Raw genomic sequence first — 26,482 nt, forward strand, 5'->3', positions numbered from 1 at the left:
TCGGGATGAAAATTATCTGGTTCGGATTATCTAGGACATGAGGAAACAGGCTCAAGTTGTGCCCCGGGAGGTTTAGGTTGGACATTGGGAAGAATTTCTTCACACACAGGTGGCCAAGCATTGGGAGGTGGTGGAGTCCCCAGCGCTGGAGGTGTTCAGAGAAGTGTGAGTGCAGCACTGTGACACATTTTAGGGACACGACAGGGTAGGTCAGGTCGGTGGCTGCACTCAGTGATCCCGAAGGTCTTTTCCAACCTAGATGGTTCCACGATTCTATCTGGAAATGGCCATCCATGAGATTTCAAGATCAGATTTCTAGTAACTGCAAGATGCACAAAACGCAACCGAAAGTACGCACACAAACACCATTTTAAACACGAATATTTACTAACATAAATAAACAGTGTTTTATAACAAAAGGCACAGATTTTCAACTATAAACAATGGAAAAATATTTACAATTTGCACATACATCATCAAACAGCAAGTGCACAATTGGTCACTTCAGATCTTCCTTTCTCTATTTTTAGATTTAACTCCTTGCAAGCAAGTAATTTTACTCAGTTCTGCAACGTTCAATTTATTTATTTTTTTACACAAAAACCGCTACAAATGTAAATAAGAGTTCATTAAAATGAATAATTTAGCAGCACAGGTTTTCAAATGGAGACAGTGTTGCTAACTTCTTCGTACTGGATAATAAAATAAGGGTAGCTCTGATCATCGTTAAAAATGACAAAAATCTGAGGCTCAAAGTAATTGTCCACGCAAGAGTCATAGAGGTCACTGGTAATGCTGCCCGGGTTCACGGGGGGAGGTCTCCTCATGGTGTGATTGCCCACTGTGTATCTTCCCGTCAGTACTTTAGCCAAGAACATGTAATGAACTCCTTTGGGTGACCTTTTGGAAAAGTTATGAGAATAGCTCGCCTTTCTGGCAAAGTAACTGCCCTGTCCGAACATGGTGGCGTGCTTCCCGCAGACACGCGGGTCGAAGTTGTGCTTGCAGATCCCATCCACCACGTCCTGGGAGGTGCCATGGAACAAATGCCTTTCGTTCATTATCCTGTCAAGCCCGGTCATTTTTTTGGACATATACTCCTTTTTCCTGGAATAGAAAATGGAAAGTGAAGATGAGTATTCATTGTGGATCTGCAAACAAAGAGCAGTATTCACTGCAGCTCTCAAAGTAAAAGGCATCAGTATTATCCTCTGCGATACTGGAGCTGCCAGAGGAGATTGGAAAACATTTCTGGGTGGATAACAAGACTGGTCTTCTGCTTTCAAACAAAGCTTTTGCATGAATTTTGTATTATTGAAAGATCCTGAACTGATCCTGCTGGAGGTCTGTCATCTGTACAGCAGCAAAGACAAAGCAGCTTGAAAACTGCTTACTCTTCGTTTGGCTTGGAGGTGAACTGAAATAGTTTTCAACCAAGTATCCTAGATTTATTTTGAGGTTTCTGTGAAAACACATTTTACAGAACTTATCAATAGATAGCTTACAAAAGCTCTTACGAAGGTAATTTCAGGACAAGATGTTTTTCAGTGTTTTTTAGATATTCAACTGAAGGTGCTGCTTTTCCTCAGGAAGTCTGGATTTTATGTATCCTAATCAATGATAAATTTATATTTTGCAGCCCGAATCAGACATTCTAAGGTATTTTTCTACTACCGTAAAAGAATGGCATTAGCATTATCTTACCTTTTATATTTCTCCCAAAGAAACTGATTTTGCACTCTCAGAATTTTCAAAATTTTGTATTTGGTCTCTGGCACAGTCTTGTGAAACAGGTTATAAATGGTTCTATAGCTTTTATCTTCCTTCGAAACAGGCACTTGGATGAAGTCCTGAGATGGATCCATACTAATCCAGGTTTCAGGATAGAAGTTTGGAGAGGTAACAGCAGTTGGAGATAAGACGTGTGAGGAAACTGGTTCAGCTGATAGAGAGGGTACTGGAGAATTGCCACCTAGAGTCCTAGGATGGGAAGAAGAACAGATTTGCATTTCAATATTCCCAAGCCAAACAGCTTCTAATCACATTTATTTGGTTACCAACATTTCTTAAACAATCGCTGCTCTCCTTGGTTCCGTAACAATTTACATAACCTTAATGCTTGTTTAAAACGGTCAGGCCACCTATTTCTTCTTTTTAAACTCCTGCATCCACTCAAGCCAATACCAAACCCTTGACTTTCAGGCATGCCGTCCCACCTACAAAATTCTCACTGGCTGGTGGGGATTTAAAAGCCTGTTATCACCTGTATCATTCACATCCTGAGGTGGAAGGGTGGAGTAGTGGTGATAAACTAGAGCACAGGCAGAATGCTACCAAATGCAATTGCTTTATAACTGTAAGCTCATTTTAACATACCGGATAAGAGAAGAGACTACAATACAAGGAACAGAAACATACATTTCTTGCTCAGCATAAATAAGGAATAGCTCTATGTTATATATAACATTTTACGGGCAAAACTTGCATATATTTCACTACATTACGTAGAAGAAAAGAGTATATGTTTTTAGTACTACCCAGTATCCTACTGAGGAAGGCTCTCCCTATTCTCATGTGCGCAGGCCAGCTGCAGATTTGCATTTGCAGTTACTTATTTTCATGTGATGGAGCAGCCCCTCCTTTTGGGAGTGCTGCCAGGTAAGAAGAGGTCAGCAAAGGAAGAAGGAGGGGAACTGCTGCCTCTAATGCTCAGGGCAGAAGAGCACAGTGTACACCAGAAAGGGAACATACCCTGGCAAAATCAAGTTGATGTGGACACTGACTGTGGTACAGGCAAGATTTCATTCTTAATAAATACCTGCACCGCTGTGCAATTTGTTATGCTTTTGAACCTGCTGAATTTAGATAATGAGTATGGTGTTTGTGGCTTATGTTCACCCGATTATAATCTGAACAAGCAAGCTTTACTCAGCTGAATAATCCTTACTTATTGGAGTTCTCCCACTTACGTCAATGGAAATACTTTGAACATGCAAAGCTTGCAGGTTCAGGCTCTGGTTTCAAACTGTAAGCACACAGATCTTCAGCTCACGCTGAAGCTGGTGAGGCTCCCTTTAAGCTGCACAAATACAAGGAATTATCTCAGCCTTCACCAGATGAACATTCTACCAAAGTGCTCTCTTATAGGAAAAGGTGCTACTGATTCCAGGACCAACCAACGACGACAAATGGGTGATGTGCAATCAGAAGCAGGCAGCTCTCGGTAGGAAAGGTTATGAAGTGCCAGCTCTCCACTGCCTGACTCGGAAGACAGAAGGCAAATCTTGCCTCCAAAGAGCACAGCGGATCTTAACTACGCTCATGAATTTCTCAGGTCACTTGTGTTCTGGTAAAACATCATGGCTAAAACATAAGGAGAAAATGTGTTCTGCCTAGGAGGAAACGGGGAAAGAGAATTTTGTGCATTCACCTCGGGCAAGGCGAGCTTTGCCAACATCCAAGGCCAAGCCCTGACCCCCCCAAGTACATGCAATTGGATTTAGCACATCGGAACGATAGGCAAACCAGCTCCCCCACCTTATTTTTGCAGAAAGCAGGTTTACTGGGGAACAAATTCTCAGCTCTGCTAAAGGCAACACTATTTTCTGCAGAGTGAACCTTCAAGAATCAGTCATCCTCCGTTCACACACGATTCTGCCTGAAAGCCAATCTGTTCCCAAGGTATTCTAAAAACACCTGCAGAGTAACTTCGGATTTCCATGCCTGTTGGCCTGCTTTCTCTGCAGAGCCAACGTAATTATCTAGATAAGTAACAACTCTACAGGTATTCACATCTTCGCTACTGAGACGTCAATTACGGTTGCCTTCCAGAATTTTTAATGCTGCTGATACATGGGCCTGAAAGAACCTTGTGTTAGTTTTTGTGTGACCTAGAAATAATTTCATGTGATTTTCTGATTGCTTTTGAGCTTTTCAAGTCTAGAAAAAAAGGGGGGGGAGACTATTTTTAACTTGATATGTCTGATTTGGATAACAGAGACAGTAAGCTGTAACAGCACTCACACTATTCAGAGCAGAAACCCTCTTTAAAATACTTTTCACATGGCTTTCACCTGCTGTTCAAAGCTGAAAAGAGACCTCAATTCATTTGCATGGATTTGACTGAACTCACACTTCTTCTCACTGTGTATAAATAGTTTAAAAGAAACCCAAAAGATGGATTTTTTTAGAGTGAGTTTTAAAATAGCAGTCTGCAATATTCCACCGTGGTTTTCTTTATTTTTTTTTCTTCCCAAAGTCTCCTGGTAGAAATATTACTGCAGCACCTCACGCACTGACACTCAGACTGGAAGACCAAGCACAAATTAACTGTAAGCTATGGATTAATGAGTAAGTCAGTAAACACAATAAAAGCGCTGCATCCTTTGGTGTACTTTGTTCACTTTCTGACTAGTGTGACTGATGTGTAAGTATTTATTATACAAGGGAAGGCACTAAAATGTTGGCATTTGTCAACTACTATCACACATTTACCATTGTTTCTGTTCTTTTCCAATTTTATAACTTATTTAAGCAGTTGGGGAAAAAAAAAAACACTCAGGTAGCATTGTGTGATAGGCAGAGGCAAACACTGACTTTTTAAAGATAGTTCCCATTAATATTCAAAATACTCTTTTGTTCCCTACTGAGAATTGCTGGGTTTTTAAGTCAGAACTACAAGGCCTTTGGATAAAGAAATTAAGAATAGGTTTCCTGCAGAACAACAGAAATTTCAGGGCTTAATTTATAGGTTTGGTAGACGGCATGAACAGTCAGTCAAACACTCATGGGTGTAAAACCCCCACTAAAATTGCATAATTTAGCATCTCTCCAAATCACAGACTTTGTAGTAAAATAGTCATTGTTAGCAAAACATCAGAAAAATCCCTTAAAACCTTACTTTTTGTTAAGATCAGAATCATAACCACCATAACAAGAAAGTTCACGTTTGGTCTTTTCCCTTGCATCCTCCAAGTATCTTTCTAATAATTCTGGGTTTTCCTCCTGTACGGCCGCATCCAAAGATGTTTCTAACCACCACTTGTTTTGAGGCTCTGACCAAACTCACTTTTGCCTCACAATTAGATGCTGGAACAACAAAGCGCTAACGAGCATTCTAGCTCTAACGCAGCTGCTAAATCTCCTTTGATTGGCCCAGCATGCCAAGTTGCCAGTCAGACTAATGACTTCCACCCCTTTGCTAACAGGACAATGTGTTTCTAACTACTGAACTCTGACAATAACGTTTCCAGCTGTGCTGGTGAGATCACAAAAATGGCATTTTTATGAGTTGTAATCAAAAATGACTACAATGCAACACTTTCCTCACTCTGCCTTTGATGGTAAGCATGTTCACCCCCATTGAGATGACAATAAAAACAAGGAATGCTTTAATTGTGCTCAAAAATTATGAAATGTTTTTGAACACTCCTTTTTATGGGACCTAGAAGTGATGGCCTGGCAGTCATGATAGCGGGTGAAATGCTGAAAGCTGGACAATAGTTTGGCGGACTTAAAGTACATCTGTGCTTCTGATGTTCTGAGATCCAAAAGGTACATTATAATCTTCAAATAACAAACAGCCCAACGGAGAGGAGTTCCTCCGAGAACATTTGTCTTGAGAAGTAACAAGCAAATAGTTGCCAATATGACCAACATTTTTTATTATTTCTTCTGATTTTTCTACCCAATGATACCTGTTTCCTGCTCACATCTTAATGAATACAGTCTCGTGGACACACCGACACGTAGAGCAAATGCAGTTTCTGTTTTGCTGGGATACATACTGTAAGAACGGCATCAGCACCACGCACGAGCGCAGAAGGGGTCTTCTCTTGATTTCTCGTCTGAAACAGGCGTTTTGCTGGAATCCATCTTTGATGTTTAAGATATACTGATTATGCCAGGTAACAAACCGGACCTCTTTCAGACCCCGGCAGCTGGCTTCTTCTATCAGTCTTACAACAGGCTGTTTGAAGAAAATTAAACACAGACATGATAAATTACATGTACAAAAATTAATATTTTTGCCAGGACCTCAAAGAGTCCCTCTACCACTCTCTTCCCCTCCCCTGAAACACACTGACCACCAAAGCCTGTTCAGTTTCGTTTGTAATATCTCCCACAAAGACAGATTTCACAACTTTCCTATGTGATTTGTTCTGATGCTATCGCATTTTTACGTGTCGAATGTTAGGCCCAATATCTAACCTAAAACTCCCTTGCCACAAATCACTCTATTCACTTTTCGTCATTCTTTGCTAAATGTTCTACAGCAAGCTTATGTTCTTCACAATCTTTTATACAGTAATACATTCTCATCATTTGTGTTTGTTTCTCTATACTAGAGAAACACAGTTCTTTTAACTTCTTGAAGGTCAAACATCCTAAGCTTCTTGTTATTTGTGGTGCTTTCTTCTGGACTCTTTTCAGTACTTGCACTTTTTAAATTTGCAATGCCCCAAACCGTACACAGATTGTATACAGTGCTCTGCTTTAAGCTTCCTACCATGCTTACAAAGTAAGCATGATGCTTGAAAAAGGAGTGCGTGATGTAATTTACATTGGTGAAGGTATATCTAGTACTGCCAAAATTGTAAGACACTGATGAGGTTTTATTCAAAATATTATGTACAGCTGCAGTCAGCCCCAGATGAGCTCTTAACTACTACCACAGGTATCTAAAAGGCTTACTGGAGAGCTTACTGGAATGAAGTGAACAGAAGCGTTCTGCTTTTGTTTTGGTTTTCTCTAGCACGACTGCGTTTAACAGTGGATGTGACTTGTGAGTCCCCAACTGGGGTTAAAGGCTTGGAAGAGAGAAGGCCTGTTTAAAGCTTGATATGGAAAACTGTGTCTGGTAAAGACCAAAGGACAACGGTGACACTAAGATGAGTATGTATAAACCACTGGTGAACAGATTTAAACCAAACATTTAGGAAAAGGTTCCTAATTACTGGGGGTGGCAGCTGGGGAACCTTCCTGCTGCAGCAGCACATGACAAACAGCTGGACCCAGCGACTTCGGGGCACGCATCCTGCGCTGCGCTACCTTTGGGGAACAGGGCAAGAAACTAAGAACTCAAAAGCTAAATGGTAGGGGTAAGCAATAAGAAGGCTGCAGAAAGGTGTCTCCCCTGTCTTAAAACCTCATTTCTAAGGATTAGAAAAATTCCTTGGTACTGACGTGGGCCAGTCTGCTCCCAAATTTGACAAGTCAGGCAGCCCCTGCATCTCCGATGTTTTCAGGGATAGCACATGGAGCAGTACAGCAGGGCACAGCTCTCCTTTGATTGCTGATTTTGCAAACTATGTTCAATACTGAACTGCTTGATTAAGCTCAACAATAACTCCAAGTAACCTTCCAAATTGTTCAAAGAGGAAACAGACTGAAAAAATATATATAGTTTATAGTGTACACTGTATGTATAGTTTTGGGTTACGACCCAAAAGCAGGATTCCAGAAAGCATTAAATACCTCGGAGTATTCTCTCCAGACGAAGTGGTCCCTGCAGAAGTATTTCCAGACCGTGTAGTAGTTGGAGCTGGAGCTGGGGCAGGATGGCGTGGACAGCCTCCGCATTTGGTCAAACTCAGCAGTTTCATATAATTTCATGACATTCAAATCCACCCAAAACTCGTGTCCCCTGGAAAGAACAAGAGAAGTAAAGAACTCTCACCGCCTGCAAGCCATTAAAAACCCCGTGGACAACGGTGAAAAAAAACCGTGGCCTTCAGCACAGAAAAGCAGAAGACCAAACCAATCGTCGTCCTGACCCGGTGATATTTATTCCGTGTGCGTGCGCTGCGCACACATCGATACGCGGATCCTTGGCATTTGGAGCACGCTACCTGAGTACACACATCACACGAGCGGATTGACGAAGCAGCCACATAGCATTCAAAAGGTTATTCCTGTGAAAGTTAGTGCTCCGGGGAAGAAAAGCAAATGTAAATGTCTCCAGATGAGGAGCATCTGCTGCCAATCCATCAGAGAGTTCAAGTGTCTTTCATCACGTGTGACAGAAGAGAAGCAGTGTAATATGAAAAGATGACGGGATGTTGCTGTCACGGAGCCAGGGCTGAGGAATATTGGCTTTTTTCAAGTAGCTACATTGCTGCTACAAGAATCAACACTGATACGCGACTTCACGTGAAGTGTCTGGCGCTTTCAAAAGGACACGACAACGAACTGGAGCTGCAGATGAGGAACCTGAGAGTTTACCCTTTACCTAGAGGAAAAAATAAAAGTGCCTTTTCTCTATGCTTCACAAAGAATGGCTGCGGAGCGGTTCAGCAAGCAGTTTCCAACGCTGGTTCATCAGTCAGTTTTGAGACACCTCAGATTAAAAAAAAGAAATCTCCAATCCCTGATTTAGCAGCAAATGAGAACTTAGAACAAGAAATCTATAGAAACTGAGAGAAATGATAGTAGTAGCATTCATTCACTACAATTTTTTTTTTTTTATTTTTAGAACTGGGATTAATATATTTCCAAAATAATGCTCTCTGCATAATTAGTTTTCTATTTTATAATCCCTACAAGTTGTCAGCTCACTGCTATTCACTAGCAGCTACAAACCACTGGTTTCTGGAAACGCACCTTTTGAGACTATATCAAATATTTTCTTTGAATTCTTAACAGCAACATAAATGAAGCTGACACTTGAAATCTAAAGCTTATTTTAAAAGTTTTGGCAGACTCATACCATAAACATCAAAGTATTGTGCATGAAACCGGCCACATCAAGTGACAGCTCTTCTAAACATCTACAGGAGTTTACGAATGCTGATTTGCTTGAGAACGGTTGTGATTTTGCTAGCTTTTACACAGTTGCTGAGTTTTGTTATACCACTCTCACAGAAAACTAATGAAGAGTACGATCTTTAAAAAACGACCATCAGCTGGAGCTGGAAGTGTCCTTCATGTCTGCTTTCCTCCTTTCATTGCATTTGGTCTGTGAACGGCTAAGCACAGTTGGAAGTACCTAGCGCTTTCCTGACACGCATGAAAAGGCAACGTGTCCTGTTCCTGTGAGCCCACAACCAGGGGAGTTCATCCAATGCTGTCTGAGCAAATCCAGATTACTCTGTCTCCGATATTTTTTTTAATGTAGACTTAGAGATACAGAATAGTCTCAGAAGTCGAACCACATGCCCTAAGAACATAGCTCCGGGAGCTCTGTCTACAGTTCTCCGGACACAAACCCCATGCTTCTCTAAAAACTGTCACAGAGTAGAATTAATTAAACTGAAAGATTTGTCAAGACAACGCCATCACATAAAACCCGTGGGAGGTTTAACAGTTTGTTCCCTACTTGCACCAAAGCCGTACGCAGCCAGCGCAGTCAGAACATGAGCGCAGGGGAAGCAACCCCGTGAGCAGGAGCTGTGCCCTAAGGACCCGCGCCTTCCCCTGAGGCTCGTCCCAGCCCAGCTCGTCCCACCCTGGTGTCCCAGCGGAGGCTGCCATGCCACCCAACACTTCAGCGATGGCAGCGCACAGACAGCCACGCTGCTCGAGGCAACGCGTCGCGGCAGCCAGCCTCATCTAGCTGTAGCCTTCATTTCATACACAGCAGCAAGACCAAGACAAACGCCAGGCGCAGGCGATGAGAGATCTGCAGAAGGAAAACGAGCACTACTCAAAATGAACGCCCAGTATGAAGGGACTGAAATTATATGTAGGTCTTACAAAAACAAAAACAAAACCCCAAGCAAACCGAAACACACAAGTTCTGTAGCGAAAAAATAGTCACCCCACCTTCCTGGTGTGTAGTCATTTTGTTCCCTAACAACAGGCTACAACAATCTACTTTATTTGAAAACAATGTGTGAAATCATGAGGAAATCATCTCTCTGCAATACCAAGCTGGGTTACTAGTTAGCAGGCAGCACAAGAATGATTTCTAAGCGAATTTCTTCACAAATATATGTTAACGCTGCTTTAGGGACATTTGCTCTTTCTTTATCAAAATATACATACTGCTACCGTTCTGAATTTCAGGGTCCAGTAAAAAGCGAGTTTAGTTTGCTATTGTATTATTCCGGAGTGAAGAGATGGACTCCCTGTTTTGGGGCTGTGTTGCCCCTAGGAATTCAAGTCCTGCACCACGACCCCCAGATAAGGTGCTACAGACTTTATGAAACAAGCGCACACAAAGGCATTTCTCAATGCAAGCTCACGATTGAGGCATTTGTTCTCACTTTGATCTATTTTCAAGTCAAATACCGTAACAAGATTCCAAAGATCTGTGACCTTCAAGAAAGTGCAAAGAAAGGGAAAAGACTGTCTTCGTATGTAAGATATTTTCTTTTAAAGGCAGTAACCTCGAGGTTTATGTAGTGTTACTATAACTTTGTATATTGCCTGTGGTACAGTCAGAACAGATCATGAAAAGATGTTTGCAGTAGTTGTGTGTAATGCAGTGCAAGGAAAAGGGAATCTGAAAATTGAGATACACTCTAAACACAATAAAAGCTTTCCGCTAGCATGCCGAACACTTCAAGAAACAGTCACATACTGGTTAACACCCTAAGAAGTTAAAAGTCTTCACAATTCTGAAGACTGGAAAACAAATTCTGCAGGCACTTGAAGCGTGGCTGGCTGCTGATACATGACTGGGGTATTTCTAACATGTGCTTAACTGTGTTAAAACGCAGCCTCCGGCACGCACACGTAGCTAAGTGGCAGAGCAACGGGAATCAAAGTAATGTGGTGGGGGAACCCTGTGGAAGGAAAAACATTTTTTGAGATGAACGCAGTATGAGACTGCTCTTCCTCATGCTTTTACTGCAGAGCAAGTTGATCTCGGCAGGATCTGGGACCAACTCCCAAAACCCTGGGTTGGTGCATACTCAAGAGACTTTTGCGCACACATTTTCTAACTGCAGAGCGAGCGAGGAACTGTTGGGTGTCTGTGCAGCTTTCTTCTAGCAGTGCTGTAACAATGTGAACGCTTCACGTACAGTTCCAGTAAAAGAAATTGCTATAAGCTTATTTCCTATAGCAAATAAAACCTCGCTACAGCTGAGTTGTACCTGTCTATCTCGTAAGGATCTGAGACTTACAATGCTGGCAGCTAATGGGAGCTTACGCTGCAAATAGTTTATCTGAAAGCTGAGCATTTTTCTGTGAAACCTGTACAGAACGTGCCAAGTTGTTTCTCTCACTACTGAAAAACGCAGTGATTCTGTCTGCTGGTTGGAATTTCTTACATTTTTGCAGCTCTGTTTATGCCTCCTCTCCGTCAAATCCACGTCCCTGTAAGCAAACTGAGGCAGGATGCTCTCTGCTCCCCACCACACGCTGACAGGTCACTGCACTGCAAACCTGGGCATCAACCACCCAAACAGCTGACTGCCAGCCCTCCTTCTTAGAGCCACAGAGCATCCTGAGCTGGAAGGGACCCACGAGGGTCACCAAATCCAGCTCCTGGCTCCACACAGGAGCACCCAAAACCCAGCCCCTGTGTGTGACAGCGCTGTCCGAACGCCCCTCGAGCTCCAGCAGCTCGGTGCTGTGACCGTGTCCCGCGGGGAGCCCGTCCCAGTGCCCGACCACCCTCTGGGTGCAGAACCTTTCCCTAACCCCCAGCCTGACCCTCCCCTGTCCCAGCTCCATGCCGCTCCCTCGGGTCCTGTCGCTGTCCCCAGAGAGCAGAGCTCAGCGCCTTCCCCCCGCCCCCATGAGGGAGCCGCAGGCCGCCATGAGGCCTGCCCTGGGCCGAACACGCATGTACGCTCTGGATTTGAATACAACACGTGAAGCGCTCTTGTCTTCTCATTTCGAAACAGAAATGATGGGTCTGCCTGCCTGTAAAGGTCACAGCGTTTCTGAGCAGCCCATCGGCGCGTGCCTGTTACCCGAAGCGACGGGCCCTCCTCGGGGCCGCCTCTCCCCGGCTGCCACGGGGCCGCAGCTCGGCAGCCTCCTGGGGAAAGAGCTGCAGAGGGGAACCCCGGGAGGCCGCCCGTATTCCTTGGGGAAAAAGTGGGCTCAAGCTATTTCTGACATACGGATAATTTAAAAATTGGTACGGCATCCTCTGTCCATCGCCCTCGGCTATGGATGGAGAAAGCTTCAGCAGTTTCCTTCAGGATGTAACGCAGAAGAATTTTCCCGAAACTCAAACGTCTGTTAAAATAGGGATGCTTTGAAATGGCACTTTTATTTTTTTTTTTTAAAGTCAGTGGAGGGTTTAGAATGCTACTTTCCATTAATTTTAACAGAAAATTGAGCGATCAAATTATCTAAACTGAAATCTACACAAACTAATTTTTCCATGAATATTTTAACTATATACTTTTAAAGTCCCCTCATTTTGTACCTAACAGTAGTTAGAATAACAATGCATTTTATACAGCTGAAAATTTTAGACAAATGCATTTATTTAAGTGACTGCATCTGAAAAATACATTACGTGCCGAAAAACTGCCTGATTTTTTGGGGGATAATTTATAATATGGGGAATAAGAAACCACATTCTTCTGCTAAAAATCTTAAATCACATAAAATATAGATAACTTTTTTATCTATTTGCGTTAACAGTTTCTATCTCTATTCAGAAGTATTCACTTTTTCAAATTACAACATTTACTGGCATTCAAGCTCTGAAATCCTGAAACATATTTAGCAGTTGTTTAATAATAGCTCTTCAGTTTAAGCACTTCCTCTGTATATTAAAAAGCCTATTACCAGCTTATATAATGCAAGGCCGTGGAAAAAAATGAATTGTGATTACAGTGGGTGATTGCGTGATTATATTCCTGCTTGCAGCGTTAAGACACCGGTGATGAAAGCAAATGTGACAACTGTACCTCTCCAGTGCCCAAGGCCTAAATACAGGACAAAGACCCCAAGTTTAGGGCTCAAGAAGAGACTGCTGGATGCTCAAGGTTACGTCTGAAATGTTCTTTGGCATAACATCACTTTACCTTCACCGCAGCATGATGCTCAGCTCCTTCCGAGGCACAGCGTACGCTGAAACAGAAAGCTGTGACCTAGAGGAGAGGATGAAGCAACGACTGTGGGTTGAATCCTAATGGGGAGGGGGAAGCCAAGAGCACGCCACCCAGACACCCGCGGCACCGCTCTGCTCCCCGGAGCAGCACGGGAGCACTGGCGGCGCGGCGCGCAGCTGCGGCAGCGTGGGGAGCTGCGCACATGGCAGTGCCCACGCTCGCGGTGCTGCGGCGATGGCACGGCGGCACACGGACACGCAGGGCCGGGGGAAGAGCAGAAAGGAGACGGTGACTCCAGCTTGGCAGGTGTTCGGGAAAGCAGGCAGGCTTCGGATACCTCGGTGGGACAAAGCGTTACTCTCTGTGCGCGCTGCAGCAGGAACAAGCTGCAGGACAGCTTGAAATGAGTAATAAAACCAACAGGTTTTTTCTGCAGTGTTTCCAAATTAAAATTTATTGAACTTCTCTGCAAACACCGCAAAGCTTCCTGCTTCTGAAGCAGAGATTGCTATCCCCATTTTACCCCGGAGAGACTTAAACAGCTTCTCCAAAATCATACAGAGAATCTGCAAGAGGTGGGAACAGAGATTTCTTAAGAACTCCTCCTCAATGACTAACCAAATAAAGGTCTGTTTATAAAATAAAGCAGCTCAATGGAATTATTTTCACTAAAAGAATAAGCATATTGAACCCTATTAAGAGTACAGCACACAAAGAAAACCAAATTTGGTGCTGTGTAACAGCAGCAGTTCAAAACAAAATTCCACAAGTGCCCTCAAAAGCAGAACCTGGCTCCCCGAGTAAGTCACATTTTCTCTGTACCCTAACTGTAAGGCCTGACACAACGACAATCTCTTCAGGACACCGAACTGGGCAGGCACTTCTAGCAGCAAGTTATAATATTAATAATATTAATATAACATTAATGCCTTGGGGTGATGAAGGTAGCCTGCTAAAGTAAGGATGGTTTGGGTTCACTTTGCCTTGTGCTCTTCTGAAGAACTTCAGTCTTGTGTGAATCTTCTACGCTCTTTCCACTTCATAAGAATTGCAGAACTTTCATCCTATGTACAAATAGATGACTAGAAGAAATAGTTTTTGTAAATGCTATGAAAACGCGTGTGGTTTCAAACTCTTCTCCTAGGTTCAGTTACATGTCATGAGTCTTACCGCAAACAGAGTTCAGAAAAAAAAAAGAAACGGAGTGATCAACAAAGGTTAGCGCAGGAAATGAAACTCGGTTCCCATCAGAACAGCTGTGATACAAAGCACGACTGAGAGCTAAACACTGCTTAGATGATGAAACTGTTGATTTTCTCTCTATGACTAAGCCAGTTCCTCTCTGCAATAGCAACAACCCGAAAGGCACTCAGGGGAACAAACGAACTTAAGAGACCCAAACAGGTACGGAAACCTGTAGTACTGAAGCCCGCGGAGCTCGCCAGACCCAACTCAGTTACTACAGGAGTTGTGAGCCAGGTCTGCGCGCTGCCTGCCGACCCCACACCAGCGGCAGCTCCCCTCCCTTGGCCAGCAGTGCTGGACGCTGCAGGTCGTAGCACGGCTCCAGGTGGGAGACGAGAGGAAGCCGAGCGCTGCGTGGAACAGAACGGCACTTGAAGTGTAACGTCTTAGCGAGACCTTTCTTTTTAAGCAAAGGTGCCGGCACTTGGTAGTACCAACAGCAGCTCTTAGACGACTGCAGCCTAAAGAGACGCCCATCAAAATTGGTACCGATGCCGCTGGGAGTAGCAGCAAGTAAGGGAAGGGCCCAGCGAGCACTCGGCAAGGGTCTCTTCAAACAGTTCTTCACAATACAGCAATGCAAATGCTGCCAGACCCTACCCAGCTGCTAAGAGGAACACGTCTGCGAAAAGAAAGCATCACCCTCCTGCACGGAGCACTGCTGCGCGCCGGGGCAAGAAGGAACACAAGCTGGTAAACACGAGCCCGCAGCCTCGATCTTATCGGTCCCTGGTGTTCTGTCACTGAAACGAGAGGGGCAGCAGGTGACAGGGCAGGAAATGGGTTCGCTGTTTCACTTAATTTGTTCCCTCCCGTGTGACACTGCTTCTCTCTGCCGTAAGGCACGCAGCAGATGTACGGTCAGAAAGAAGCAGAAGAGATAAAGGTGCTCCAGAAAGATTTACCACGCAGCTACAGGCTCCAGCCTCGGAAAACAAACAAACAAACACACAACCCCGTGTTTTTCCATCACTACAGCAACGGAGCTGGCAAGACGCAGGCACCAGCTCGGGATCAGGGCCTGCAGCAGGCAGGCTGTGCCCAGAGCACGCCCCGGCTGCTCCTGCCTCCCTCCCCTCCGGGCAGCCTCCGCCGGGCGGCCAGCGGGGTGCTGGGGTAACGTGGTCCTTTGGTGTCAGCTGCTGCCGGGTCCTAACAAAGCAATAAGGATGGCAAACGTGTTCAGACCTTCCCAGGACTGCTGCACGTGCCGCATTTCTCATACCTGGATCCAAGTTTCAGCTTCTCTTCGCAGCAGGGATGCCCCTGTCCGAGGCAGCGTGCTGCTCTCACAGGTCTCCTGCCCACGCCGGGCGAGGATGTTCCACCCGGGGCTTTCTGTCTGGGTTTTGGTATCACTGCAATGGCACAAAGCAGCTCTAAAACCCGTCGGCTGAGCTTGCCGCTGCTACGGGGCACCGTGAGGGACTAAGCTATTCGACCCCAAGCTCTTACAATATTTTCGGAGTGAACACTTTTTTTAGAGCTTGGAAGACCCAAGACGCTAGCCATGCATGTAGTAACACAAACGGGGTTTCTGGCTACAAATTCAGCGACTCTTACACCACCTTAGAAGTGTAAATTTGAAAACGTACTGACTAGAAGGTTCTTTTTTCTTCCTTCAAGTGCTCTCTGGGGTCAGGGGTCCATGGTATTTGTTCTGGAGACAGCAGGAGCACAGCTCTGCGTGGCAGTGGCGCTTGGATAGGAGCAGGTTCTCAAACTGCTTGAGAACGGTGTTTGCTTTCACACAGCCGCAATGCCAGCACTCTCTAAAGCATTCAGACGCAGTCTGCAGCCCCACTTTTCAAAGCTTTCCTGCGCACACACACCTGAGCTTTTTTCTGCTTTACAATGTTATCCAATCTCAGGAGTTAACCACCGAGAAGCACCTCTGAGATTTATGATAAATACTGAAACCGTACCAGTCCCAGCAAGGCTTTACATAACACGACCATAGACAGGCCAAGGCTAACCTGCACCAGCAACCACCAGTCCAGATGTTTCGGCTTCCGAATGCCATCCAGGTGTTTCATCTCACATCCTCCACAGGCAGCATCCCAGAAAAGAGACTTCTTCATACATCTGACTACAAGAAGCACATCTTACGGTTATCACTCAGCCCCAATTCACGCCGACTTCAACGAAGACACGTGCCAACTAGGCAGGAACTTCACGATCACTGCTCTCGCTAAGCAAATAACTGCAACAGCCTCTTTCTGTTCCCCATCCCTAACGGAGGGGGCCGGCAGACAACGCAGCACCGCTGTGACTGCCGGGTTACCTGCAGGCACCTCCTCTGCGCAGTCCGTCTGGGCAGTTCTCAGTCCTTCTTTCAGAAAGGGCTGCGTTATCGCCCCGAGTACGCACGGAACAGCCTGACCTCAGCCTGACGCCAGGTGACGGCCGTTTCCAAAATCTGGTTATTGACATGAACCGAGACAAGGGACAGGAGCGACTGCTGACTCCTGGCAGCTCCGCGCGGTGCTTGCAACTTCACCCGATTTGTACGGCCCGGAGCCAGTTAGCTGTAGTTCATATGTAAATGCTGCTATAAATCGGGGTAAAAATGCATTCGTTGGAGCACGCTGGCATCAAGCGCAAGGCAAACACTTCTAAAAACACTTCACATGCTCTTTACGTAGGGGCCCTGTTTTGCATTCCTTCTAGTGGGGAATTAGAAGACGTTCAGAACCACTCAGCCGTGCGTACTCACGAAACGCCGCACAAAATCACAAGGCACAGTGAATGTCAGCTGTTTTCTCAGCTCCGGTGTTATCAATAACACAAGTTCTCTCACACACTGACAGCTGTGCAGATCAGAACGAAAACTTCCCAAATTTAACTATTTAATACGTCAGACCACGTGCAGAAGCCCCTGAACGACCAACGTGCTTCCACCGTGCCCTCCCGGACTCCAGAATCACAGAGGCACATCCTGACAGCACCAGAACGAGTTATAGCACGAAGCCAAGAGCGAAGGAAGCCTCGTTTCCTGCACACAAACCTTTGTCCCTACCTTTCCTTGGCAGAACACGGGCCGTGCATCCCACCTGCCTCTCCTGGCTGCAGCCGTGCCTGCTGGCCTGTGCTCTCCAGCTACAGGGATCAGTTCATAACACACACGTGTAACGAAAATAGAGGCTTTTAGTCCTCTACAGAACCTGCCTGCAGTCGGACAGTGAGGCTTATGCTTTATTTAGAGCAAAGACAGATGTAGGTGGGCGGAAAAGGAACCGGGCAACCGCATGGCCTCAGATTGCAGAGACGGGCTACAGCAGGTTGTGTTCTTAACTACTGCATTTTAACCAGTTTCAGGATATTTCTATTTTTATAGAGTGCCGCTACATTAAAAAAAAAAAAACACAACAGAGTCAAAACCTCCGAGGAGCCGTCGTTTTGTGAGTTGCGATAGGCCGGGTGCAGCTGAGCAGAGGCTGCAAGTCCCCGGGCACAGAGGGATGGCTCCCCTGGCCGAGGAGGGGGGATTCCAGCCAAAGAGGGGGGATCTGAGGGTCGGGAAGTGCACAGTTGTTTTAAACAAATCCTCCTGTCAGCAGCAGCAAGGTTGCTTGTTTTGAGAAGCAGCCTATGCACGATCAGACAGGTGTACGTGCACAGGGAAAACCTGCTGGGTTCTGCAGCCAAGCGCTTCCCCTTACTGAAGGGCATCTCAAAACATCACAGCTAGGGTGCTCTCAGGCTGGAGAGCAGCACTTGGCATTGTTCTCCCCAACACGGCTACAAGCTGGAACTTCTCCAGGGCCTCTCCTCACATGCACGAAGAAAACTGAGTGCTTGTAGGTATTGTATCCTGCTCACATCCCCCCTTTGTTTAGGCAGGCTGGTATTTGGCTGTAACTACTTGGTAAGATTTAAGAAAGCAAAACCAGAGCTTATGACGAAGTTTGAGATTCAGTTTGAGGCCAAACTAATGAGCGAGCAGCCGAGGCACCTTGTTACAAAGGAGTGACTGAAGGGGGGTTGCCACTATTCCCGCCTGGAGACCAGGTCCCCCTTAGGTGAGAGGCAGCGTGTGAATGTTTACTTGACATCGTTCATCTCGATAACGCCGACACGAAGAAAGATCTATCCCGACAGCTACTCGAAGAACATCCTATTTGAGTTTGGAGCTTATTCTCCGGCTGAGCCACTCTCCCACCACCTCGGCGAACAGCCCCACTTCACGGGGGCAGCGCACCCCGACGGTACCGGGCACGCAGCCTGCGGTAATCATGCCATATAAACTGCGTTTCAAACAAAGGCCAACAAACAGCTACCGCCCGCTGGCTATCAGTCAGGCCGGCTTCTGCACGGCCTTTCTTGGACATGCAAAGCGCTGAGCAGACATTTCCTCATCGCATGCAATCTGGAGAGATCGGCCTGCACGGCGAGTCTGACCACAAGAGATTAATAGCTCTAGCCAAATAACGCGGTAACCATGCGAACCGTGAGCTGTCCCAGCACGTCTGCGAGCCTCGCAGCACGGCGGGCGCGCTGCTATCTGCATCTCGTTGCCAGGAGACGCCACAGCCCGGGGACAGGGGGAGGCCGGCCTGCGGTGACCCAGCAAAGGCACCGGGAGTCACGCGCGGCCCGAGCCCGGCCCGGCCGCAGGGCTACGGCCGCGTCTGCTGGGAGGGGATGGCACGGCGCGAGAGGGAGCTCACCACGAGTCACGGGCAAACGTTTTCCCCCAGCTCCAGACCTCACTTAAAACCACGCGCAGTTTCAAGGCGTATCAGATTCAAGGCTCGCAGCCAGGAACTCCGGTCTTAAAGAAGTTTCACTCCTGGGCTCCTGCTGATACCCGCTAGGGACACGCAGCTCTCCGAGGGGGCGGATCCGTCCAGGAGCTACAGACCTTGCAGCTTATTGTTCCAGGAGAAGATACGATGAAGATACAGCCTTCCAACCCTGCACGAGAGCACGATCGGGTACTCGAAGGACCTGCCCCTGCCCCGGCAGCGCCCTGCTGCAGCGCTGGGCGCCCGCGGTCCGGTGACAGCACACAGCGTGTCTGCCAGCAGCCCTGCCGCCTTGCTTCCCGACCAGCTCAGGCAGAAACTCAGGGTACCGAGAGGCCAGAACACTCACTCACCAGGCTGGAAACCTGCAAAATGAGCGTAAAGGCGGCCGGCGGGTTCAGCCGACGTTCCAGGCCAGGGATGCGATGACTAAACAATCGGGGAGCTGTGTTTCCTTCAGAGTTAATCACCCTGGGCTCCATCGCTGAGAGCAGGTGGAGCGTGTGTGTAGCAACAGGCTGTGATACACGCTCCAAAAAAAACAGAACAAAAACCATTTTGCTTATTCGCACAGAGCTCAAACTTGAATTACTTGCAGAGGCTTTTCTCATACCGACATTTGCTGTTCTCTGTTTTTAGGAATCGTTTTAAACATTTGGAAAAAATGGAAGTGTCTCTTCTGTAAACAACAGCGAATTTTATCTGCTATATAGTTACAAGATTTTAGGTCAGATTGCTGTACTTCCCCAGGACAAAGAGATGAACCTGTAGGCTGATGGAGCTGAGATTTGGCGCCCAACCCAATGCCCAGTTAGGTGCACGTAAAGACTCTGACACACGGAGCATTAGACTGGGCCGCTGACACCTAACAGGAAACCTCAACAATCTCAGCAGGAAGGAATGTACTTCTTCGGGAAGTAGAAGGAAGAAGGGGCAACAAGAACAAATCCACAAGGACTTGGGTGGCAAAGACAAACTCGCAGTCCCCCCTGCAACCCAAATGTCTCTGAACCTCGACTGCTGCTGGAGCGAGCAGCACCAGGCCCCCAGGGTACGGCAGGGCAGACGGGCTATGAGAAACGTGCGTTCTTATTTCCTCCAGAAGAAGAAATGATTCAGAACTCAGAAGCGAAGCCTACACCCCGCACTCAGAGCACAGACCACATAGACCCGATGAACTCGTAAACAAGGGCGCTCGCTGCTCCCATTCAAAAGGGAAGCGGCGATACAACGCTGAGGCAGTTTTGTTTCTGATCTCAGGGCGCCGGAACAAGCCTGAATTGATAACAAACATCTTTTTGGTTTCCCACGTTATTCAGTCATTTTCTGAGATTAGAGAACACTACTACGTACAGAGAAACGAGAACTTTGAATGCAGTTTAACATTTTTAGAGGACGAGGCTTAAATGGAAACCCAGCATTTCTGAACGCGCCGCTAAGGTCATTCCCACCGACCTGAAACGTCACCCCGGGTGACCAGCCAGGAGGAAGCTGCAGTCGAGAAACTTAGCACAGCACCAACCTAACTACAGTTTTTAGCGTGCGATTAGGAAGGCTGTGCCCGGAGTGCGTGGTCAGTCTGGATCCAGACTCAACCTGGACTCCCCGCGACAGAAGCACTGCCGTATCCTTCCTGTTCAGTCACTGCAGAGAAAGCGGCAGCAGGAATGAGCCTAACAGAGGAAAGACTACTCAGGAATGCCAAGAACGAGCACAACGTTGCACAACAGTCTCTGTCAGCTCTCTCCATAACTTCAGTTCTGCAGGATTCTCATTTCACACGCCTCAGCTCCTTTTGCTCCAGAGAGCACTTCCCGGTTCTAAACAGCAGCTTTAAGAGGCACACAAGAATTTTCCGCAGCAAACTTCTCTGACATATTTAAGGCAACGTCACGACAAGCTTTGGAAAACACTTGTATACAAGATACCAGACAAAAAGAGGGCACGTCCTGTTCTATTTCTGCACCAGGGCATGGTTAAGCACCCCTTCGCTAGTAAGTACCCGAAGCCAGGCACCTACCGGTATTTCACTTTGATCCTGTCGTTGTCGGGGTTGCAGTAGAGCCTTTCCAGGTGCTCCTGGGAATCGTTGGTCACGCTCTGCCAGCTCTGAGTTGCTGTCCTCCTCACCTGCCAGTGATAGGGCAGCACCGTGTGATGTTTGGGACAATCACTGCCGTAAACACAAGCGCCCTGGAGAAAATCCACACAGATTTCTATCCCATCCTCCTGGTGGGTGTGATATTGCAACTGGTTCAGGAGCTCGAATACCAAATCGAGAGAAGCCTCCTCGCTTTTATCCTGGAATATCCCAGCGCTGAATTTATTGCTTGGGTTCACAGCGTATTGCACGGGACAGCTACTCTCCGGGAATAAGCCAGAGGTGTAGCTTTCCAGAATCTTGTCTGGGAACAAAGGACAAGCTGCACCATCGCTAGGAGGTGGGTGCAAAGGGTGATCCTGGAACGATTCAGCGCTTGTCTCAGCAGCGGTTCCAGGAGGAGTTTCTGAGGAGAAGCCTCGCTCCCCTGCCCGCACCTCCTGCTCAGGGTGCCCAGGAGCAGGATGAGCCCCCGGCAGCTGGGTCTGCACATCTGGGGCTGAGGGCACCAGCACGGCCACGTTACTTTCTGGCTGGGGGCACGAAGTACTGAGTTCCAGAGTCTTTTTCACAGCAGGTTCACACAAACCACTATGACCTCCACCACCCTGGCCCCGGGGCACAAAGACCCTATCCAGGGTCCCAGCTCCCAGCAAACTGGTAAAGATCGGCCGCAAAGCGCGCAGCGTTTGTGTGTCCAGCCTCTTCTGCACTTGCTGCTTCTTCTTGAAGCAAGGCTTCACCGGTGGAATCTTCTCCGACAGTCTTATCTGAGGAGGAAAGTCCTCCGGAGGAGGGCACTTCATTCCTGGGCAGGGAGCCTGCTGCACAACACACGCTGGCTTGGCTTCGGTGTCCATCAGACACAGACTTTGCTCTCTCCAAATCACTTTCAAATGTCCCAGAGCCTCACCAGAATCAATCTAGGGCAGAAAGGAAAACAAGACAGTTAATCTCTCTAATTGCTCATGGTTGACACGAACAAGATCACCCCTGGAGAGGATTTCGAGCCAGCAACAGCAGAACTCCTCCCCTCTCTGTGACTGCGGGTAGCCCCTAGGCACGTAAAGCATGAAACCAGCTGAACTCCGGCTAATTAATCCCAAACACACACTCATCAGCTCCTCACACATGAGATCTCAGAGACACTCAGGCACGCACACACGGTCCCTAAGGGGGGCGGGAAGGGGGATGGGGCGATGCCCTCCTCCCCGCGATGATGCTCACTAGCGAGCAGCACTTTGGCTCGTTACATTCCACAAAAGCAGGCGCCGTGCTGGTCACTTCTACGTCCCCCCCAAACACAGCCCCGAGACCAGGCACACCGGCAGATGCACAGCCCCAGCGCTCCCACCGCGCCGCCTCTCCTCGCAGCGGACAGACGGACGGACGCTCTCCCTCCATCCCACCATACCTCCTCCGACCCGATCCCGTACACGCCCCCGGCAGCAGCGCTAGAGAACCGCTGCCTTCGCTCAGCCTCGTGCCCAACGTCCCAGTGCCCTGAGCGGGGCCGGGACGCAACCCTCGCAGCGCTCGCCCCCGGGGCTCGCAGCCGGCAGCCGCCGCTCCCCCCTCGCGCACCCGGCCGTGCCCACGGCGCGCTGCCTGACTCCCGCACCCGGTCACCCCGCGGGGCCGTGGCACGCCGACACGCTCGCCTCCTGCCAGCCTCCGCGGCGGGGCCGAAAGCCGGGCGGCGAGGGAGACAAAGGGGGGCCGGCAGCTCGGGCACGGAGACAAACCCAATTAGCCCCAAGATGAAAAGTAATTTTTTTTTTTTCTGAAGTACAAAGCAATGGTACGTCTCGTAGGTCACCGGAGAGCAAGCCGTCTGCCTGCTAATCAGGAGTCACGTAACATTTGATTACCTTTAATTAGACCCTCTCCGCTCGCCCTGCCCGGAGCCTCCAAGGCTGGCGCGGAGCCCACTAAGGATCACTTCCTGGTCGACGCATTCCAAGCAAAGCGCCTGCCCATTTCACCCCCACATCAGAAAACTGACAGAATTGGGCATTCGTGTCTTACTGCCGAGGATCTGCTCTGGACGATCTCTCACCCAGCCTCCCCTATTTTGGCGCACGCACTGCAAGGCTTTCGCATTGCCCTGGGAAACGGCACCGTCAGGGCAGCCAGGAAAAAAAAGAAGCTGGACCTCTCTGCTTTCCTGCTCCTAAGTTTAAAGCCACCAGTACATCTGCCAGGAACAGCAAACTCCAACATTATCGCTTCTCTTTTATTCTTGCACACGCGTAGCAGGGAACGCTCTTTCTAAGGGTACCGTAAACCTTCAGGTAGCTCCAGAGGCTTCAGCCCCCTCAGCTGCTTCATCTCCCCGTGCCCAGGCTCAGCGCCCCGCTGTGCCAAGCAGCGCCACGAGTGACTTAGGGTCTTGCTCAGCTGTGCCTCCAACGCTATTTCAATGCCGGCTTGCTCGTGCGGTTACTTTATATTAGGGAGCTGCCTTATGCACGGAGCTGAGCCTCCCAGCGCCTCTACGAACAGCAGGCAGCGGGCACAGCGACAGCAGGGCTGCCTGCTTCCACCTCAGCCGTTTTACAGCCATCCCCCGGCACTACTATTTAGAAGCAACCTCAGCAGCCACCGAGCGCGGTGCCCTGCTCGCACAAGGCGCCCGGCACAAGGAGACCTCCTGCTGGGGGGGGTCTCAGCCCCTCCGCACCAGACCCCACGGCTCCTGCCCCTCGCCGAAGGGGTGAGCCCAGCGCCCGCGGGATGGGGATGGGGTAGGGGGAGGCAGGGGGAAGATAAGGGAAGGGTAGGGTAGGGTAGGGAGAGCCGCCCCGCGCACACCTACCGGCTGGCTCAGCGGGGGCAGCACGGCCCCGCCGCCCGCGAGGGGGCTCGGCCCGGCCCGGCTCGGCTCGGCCCCGCTCCGCTCCCGGCAGGGCGCTGCAGCCGGGGCCGCTGCGGGCGGGCCAACGCCGCCACCGCCGGGCGCGGGCAGCCTTCTGGAGGGGCGGGCAGCGGCAGCGAAACGGAGGAAAAATGGAAAAAAAAAAAAAGGCAGGAAAGGAAAAAAAGAAAAAAAAAAGGAAAAAAAGGAAAAAAAAGGAAAAAAAGGAAAAAACAGAAAAAAGGAAAAAAAAGGAAAAAAAGAAAAAAAAGAAAAAACGAAAAAAACAGAAAAAAAACAGAAAAAACAGAAAAAAAAACAGAAAAAATAAAAAAAAACAGGAAAGAGAAAAAAAAAAGAACTAATAACGATAAATAGGAAAAATCAAAAGCGCCTGCCCCGGCCGGCCTCTCGCCGCAGCCCTCCCAGCCGCTGAGCCTTGCGGAGCCGAGCCCAGCTGAGCCGTGCCGTGCCGAGCCCAGCCGAGCCGCCCGCAGCGCCGCCCGCGGCCCCAGCACGGCCGCGCCCCCCCAGCCCCCGCCGGCCTTTAAGCGGCGCTTCCGGAGCCGCCGGGCCCGGGGCGGAGCCGGCACCGCCCGTGCGGGGACGGGACGGGACGGGAAGGCACGGCACGGCACGGCACGGCACAGCCCGTCCGGCAGCGCCCCGGCGCTCGGTGCCTCCCCGCGGCGGGGCCGTGGGTGCCGTGCCCCCCCCCCCCCGGGCAGCCAAAGCCCTCCCCGAGCCCACGGCCCGCACCGCACCGCACCGCACCGCAGCCCCGGCCCGCGAAGGGCAGGGGGCACGGCCGCTTTTCCTTTGCCGTGCCAAGGCCGGGAGGCGTGCGCAACGGCTCGCTCGGGCGTGAGGCGGCGACAGCCCGCACACGGGGCCGGAGGCCGCCGCGGCCACGGCTCCCCCAGCGGCGCCGCCGCAAGCGGGGGGCGAGGCAAGGGCGGCCCGGCGCTGCCGCCGCTCTCCAGCCACGTGTGTCACCGAAGGAAACGCCCTGGCACGGCAGCGGAACGCGCAGCCAGTTCTGAGGCCGCCCCGCTGAAACCTGGAAAGAACCTGCGAGCGCGGTGGACGCGTGGCCTCATTTCTAAACACGCTTAAACCTCGAGCGAGAGGAGGCCAGCTTTCCGTACTCCTTCCGAACGGCAACCGCATCAGGGCGAACGCGGCACTTAGTGGTCCCGAAAAATAACGCCAAATAACGTCCCTCAAATAACGCCACCAGCAGTAGGCGCCCCGATTTGCTGCGGAAAGAAGGGGAACGTCTGCGACTTCAGTGCTCGCAGTTAAAACAAGGTTTGCAGGCTCTGATCGCTCTCGTGGCAGACGCGAGACCTCCTTTTCTGAGCACCTGCAGAACGGCCATCCTCAACCGCCCCCAGCGGGTCACAGCACGGCCACGGCGATTTTCCGTCTCTGTGTTTGATACGAAGTCGACAAATGGTGCGGGGCGCTGAGGGATGCTGCGGAAGCAGGCGGCACACACGAGGCGCGCTGCACCTCCTCGGCTCCCCCAGAGCCGTTAATCCCAAGCCCGGCTCGTTTAAGCTTCTGCTGCCCCCTGCGTTTCCCGGAGAGAACAGGCAGAGGAACCGGCACTGACACAAGCTCTAATTTTAGCTCCCTGTACCGGCGGATAAGCCAGCAGAGGACAAAGCTGTTAGACGCCACGCTGTCCTCTGTAACTTGTCCCCGCGCCGCCAAGCTTAGGAGGTAAATGCCAGCCCTTTAGTCAGCTCCCCCATCACCCAGCTAGCCGAACCTCCTCCAGCCACCGTCCTTCGCGTGGTCTCGGGATGCCTCCCCCTGCAAACGGACTGCTCGTGGCCTTCGTTGGGCTGCTGTAACGGAGCACTCCCTTCACGGCACACAGCACGGAAGGAACACAGAGGAACTACGGTCAAATTACTTTGCAGGGGAAACAAAAGGCTTCTGAAGGAACACGGAAAAAAAGGGACACGGTGATGCCAGATGTGCACGCCTGCATTACCGCATGGGAAAGGTTACGGTTCCCATCACGGAAAGGCAACGCTGAGCCGCTGAAGGACTCCTTAAAAGCACTACGAGATCCTCTGCCATCACATCACAGGGAAGAGCTGCTGGTGGCAGCTAGCAGGGGGCACGAGGAAGCCCTCCCGTTAAAGGTTACAAACCTCTGCAGCGGGACTTCTGGGGATGCCTGACAACACTGTCTTTAGGCAGTTTTAGGCAGGCCTCACGGATTTCAAGACATGAAGAAAGAGAACTCCTGTGAGCGAGATGCTCAGCAACACCGCCCCCGGTGCGTTCGGGGCATACAGAGCACCAGCAACCCGCCTCACCTCCCACCACAAATCAAGACGAGAACCAAGTTGTCTTCAGTGGTACCTGGGTTTCCTTCAACAACTTCTTCACTTCTCCCATTTCATGACGCGCGATGACGACAAGTGCTAATCTCCTTCAAATAACATTTCTAGCCCGACCCCTGTTCCGACAGCCACGTGCCAGCAGACAGGTTATCTCAGTACCACGGAAACAGAAGTGTCAATGATGCAGATTGGTTTTTCACACTTTA

The 26,482-nt window shown here is 49.2% G+C and overlaps 1 protein-coding gene across 1 annotated transcript in view; it reads right to left on the reverse strand.

Annotated features, from left to right (window-relative positions):
- Positions 1-368: 368 nt before the first annotated feature.
- The window catches only part of TIPARP (TCDD inducible poly(ADP-ribose) polymerase), a 30,393-nt gene continuing 4,279 nt past the window's right edge, over positions 369-26,482 (reverse strand). Inside the window, exons 3-7 of the mRNA XM_035566459.2 lie at positions 20,976-21,979; positions 7,477-7,645; positions 5,787-5,968; positions 1,705-1,980; positions 369-1,107 (exon numbers count right to left, since the gene is read on the reverse strand). Coding sequence (XP_035422352.1) covers positions 660-1,107; positions 1,705-1,980; positions 5,787-5,968; positions 7,477-7,645; positions 20,976-21,916 — 2,016 coding nt within the window. The 5' untranslated portion in view covers positions 21,917-21,979 and the 3' untranslated portion in view covers positions 369-659. The remainder of the gene's footprint in view (positions 1,108-1,704; positions 1,981-5,786; positions 5,969-7,476; positions 7,646-20,975; positions 21,980-26,482) is intronic.

This window comes from Cygnus atratus, chromosome 9 (assembly GCF_013377495.2).
Source record: "Cygnus atratus isolate AKBS03 ecotype Queensland, Australia chromosome 9, CAtr_DNAZoo_HiC_assembly, whole genome shotgun sequence".
Lineage (NCBI taxonomy): Eukaryota > Metazoa > Chordata > Aves > Anseriformes > Anatidae > Cygnus > Cygnus atratus.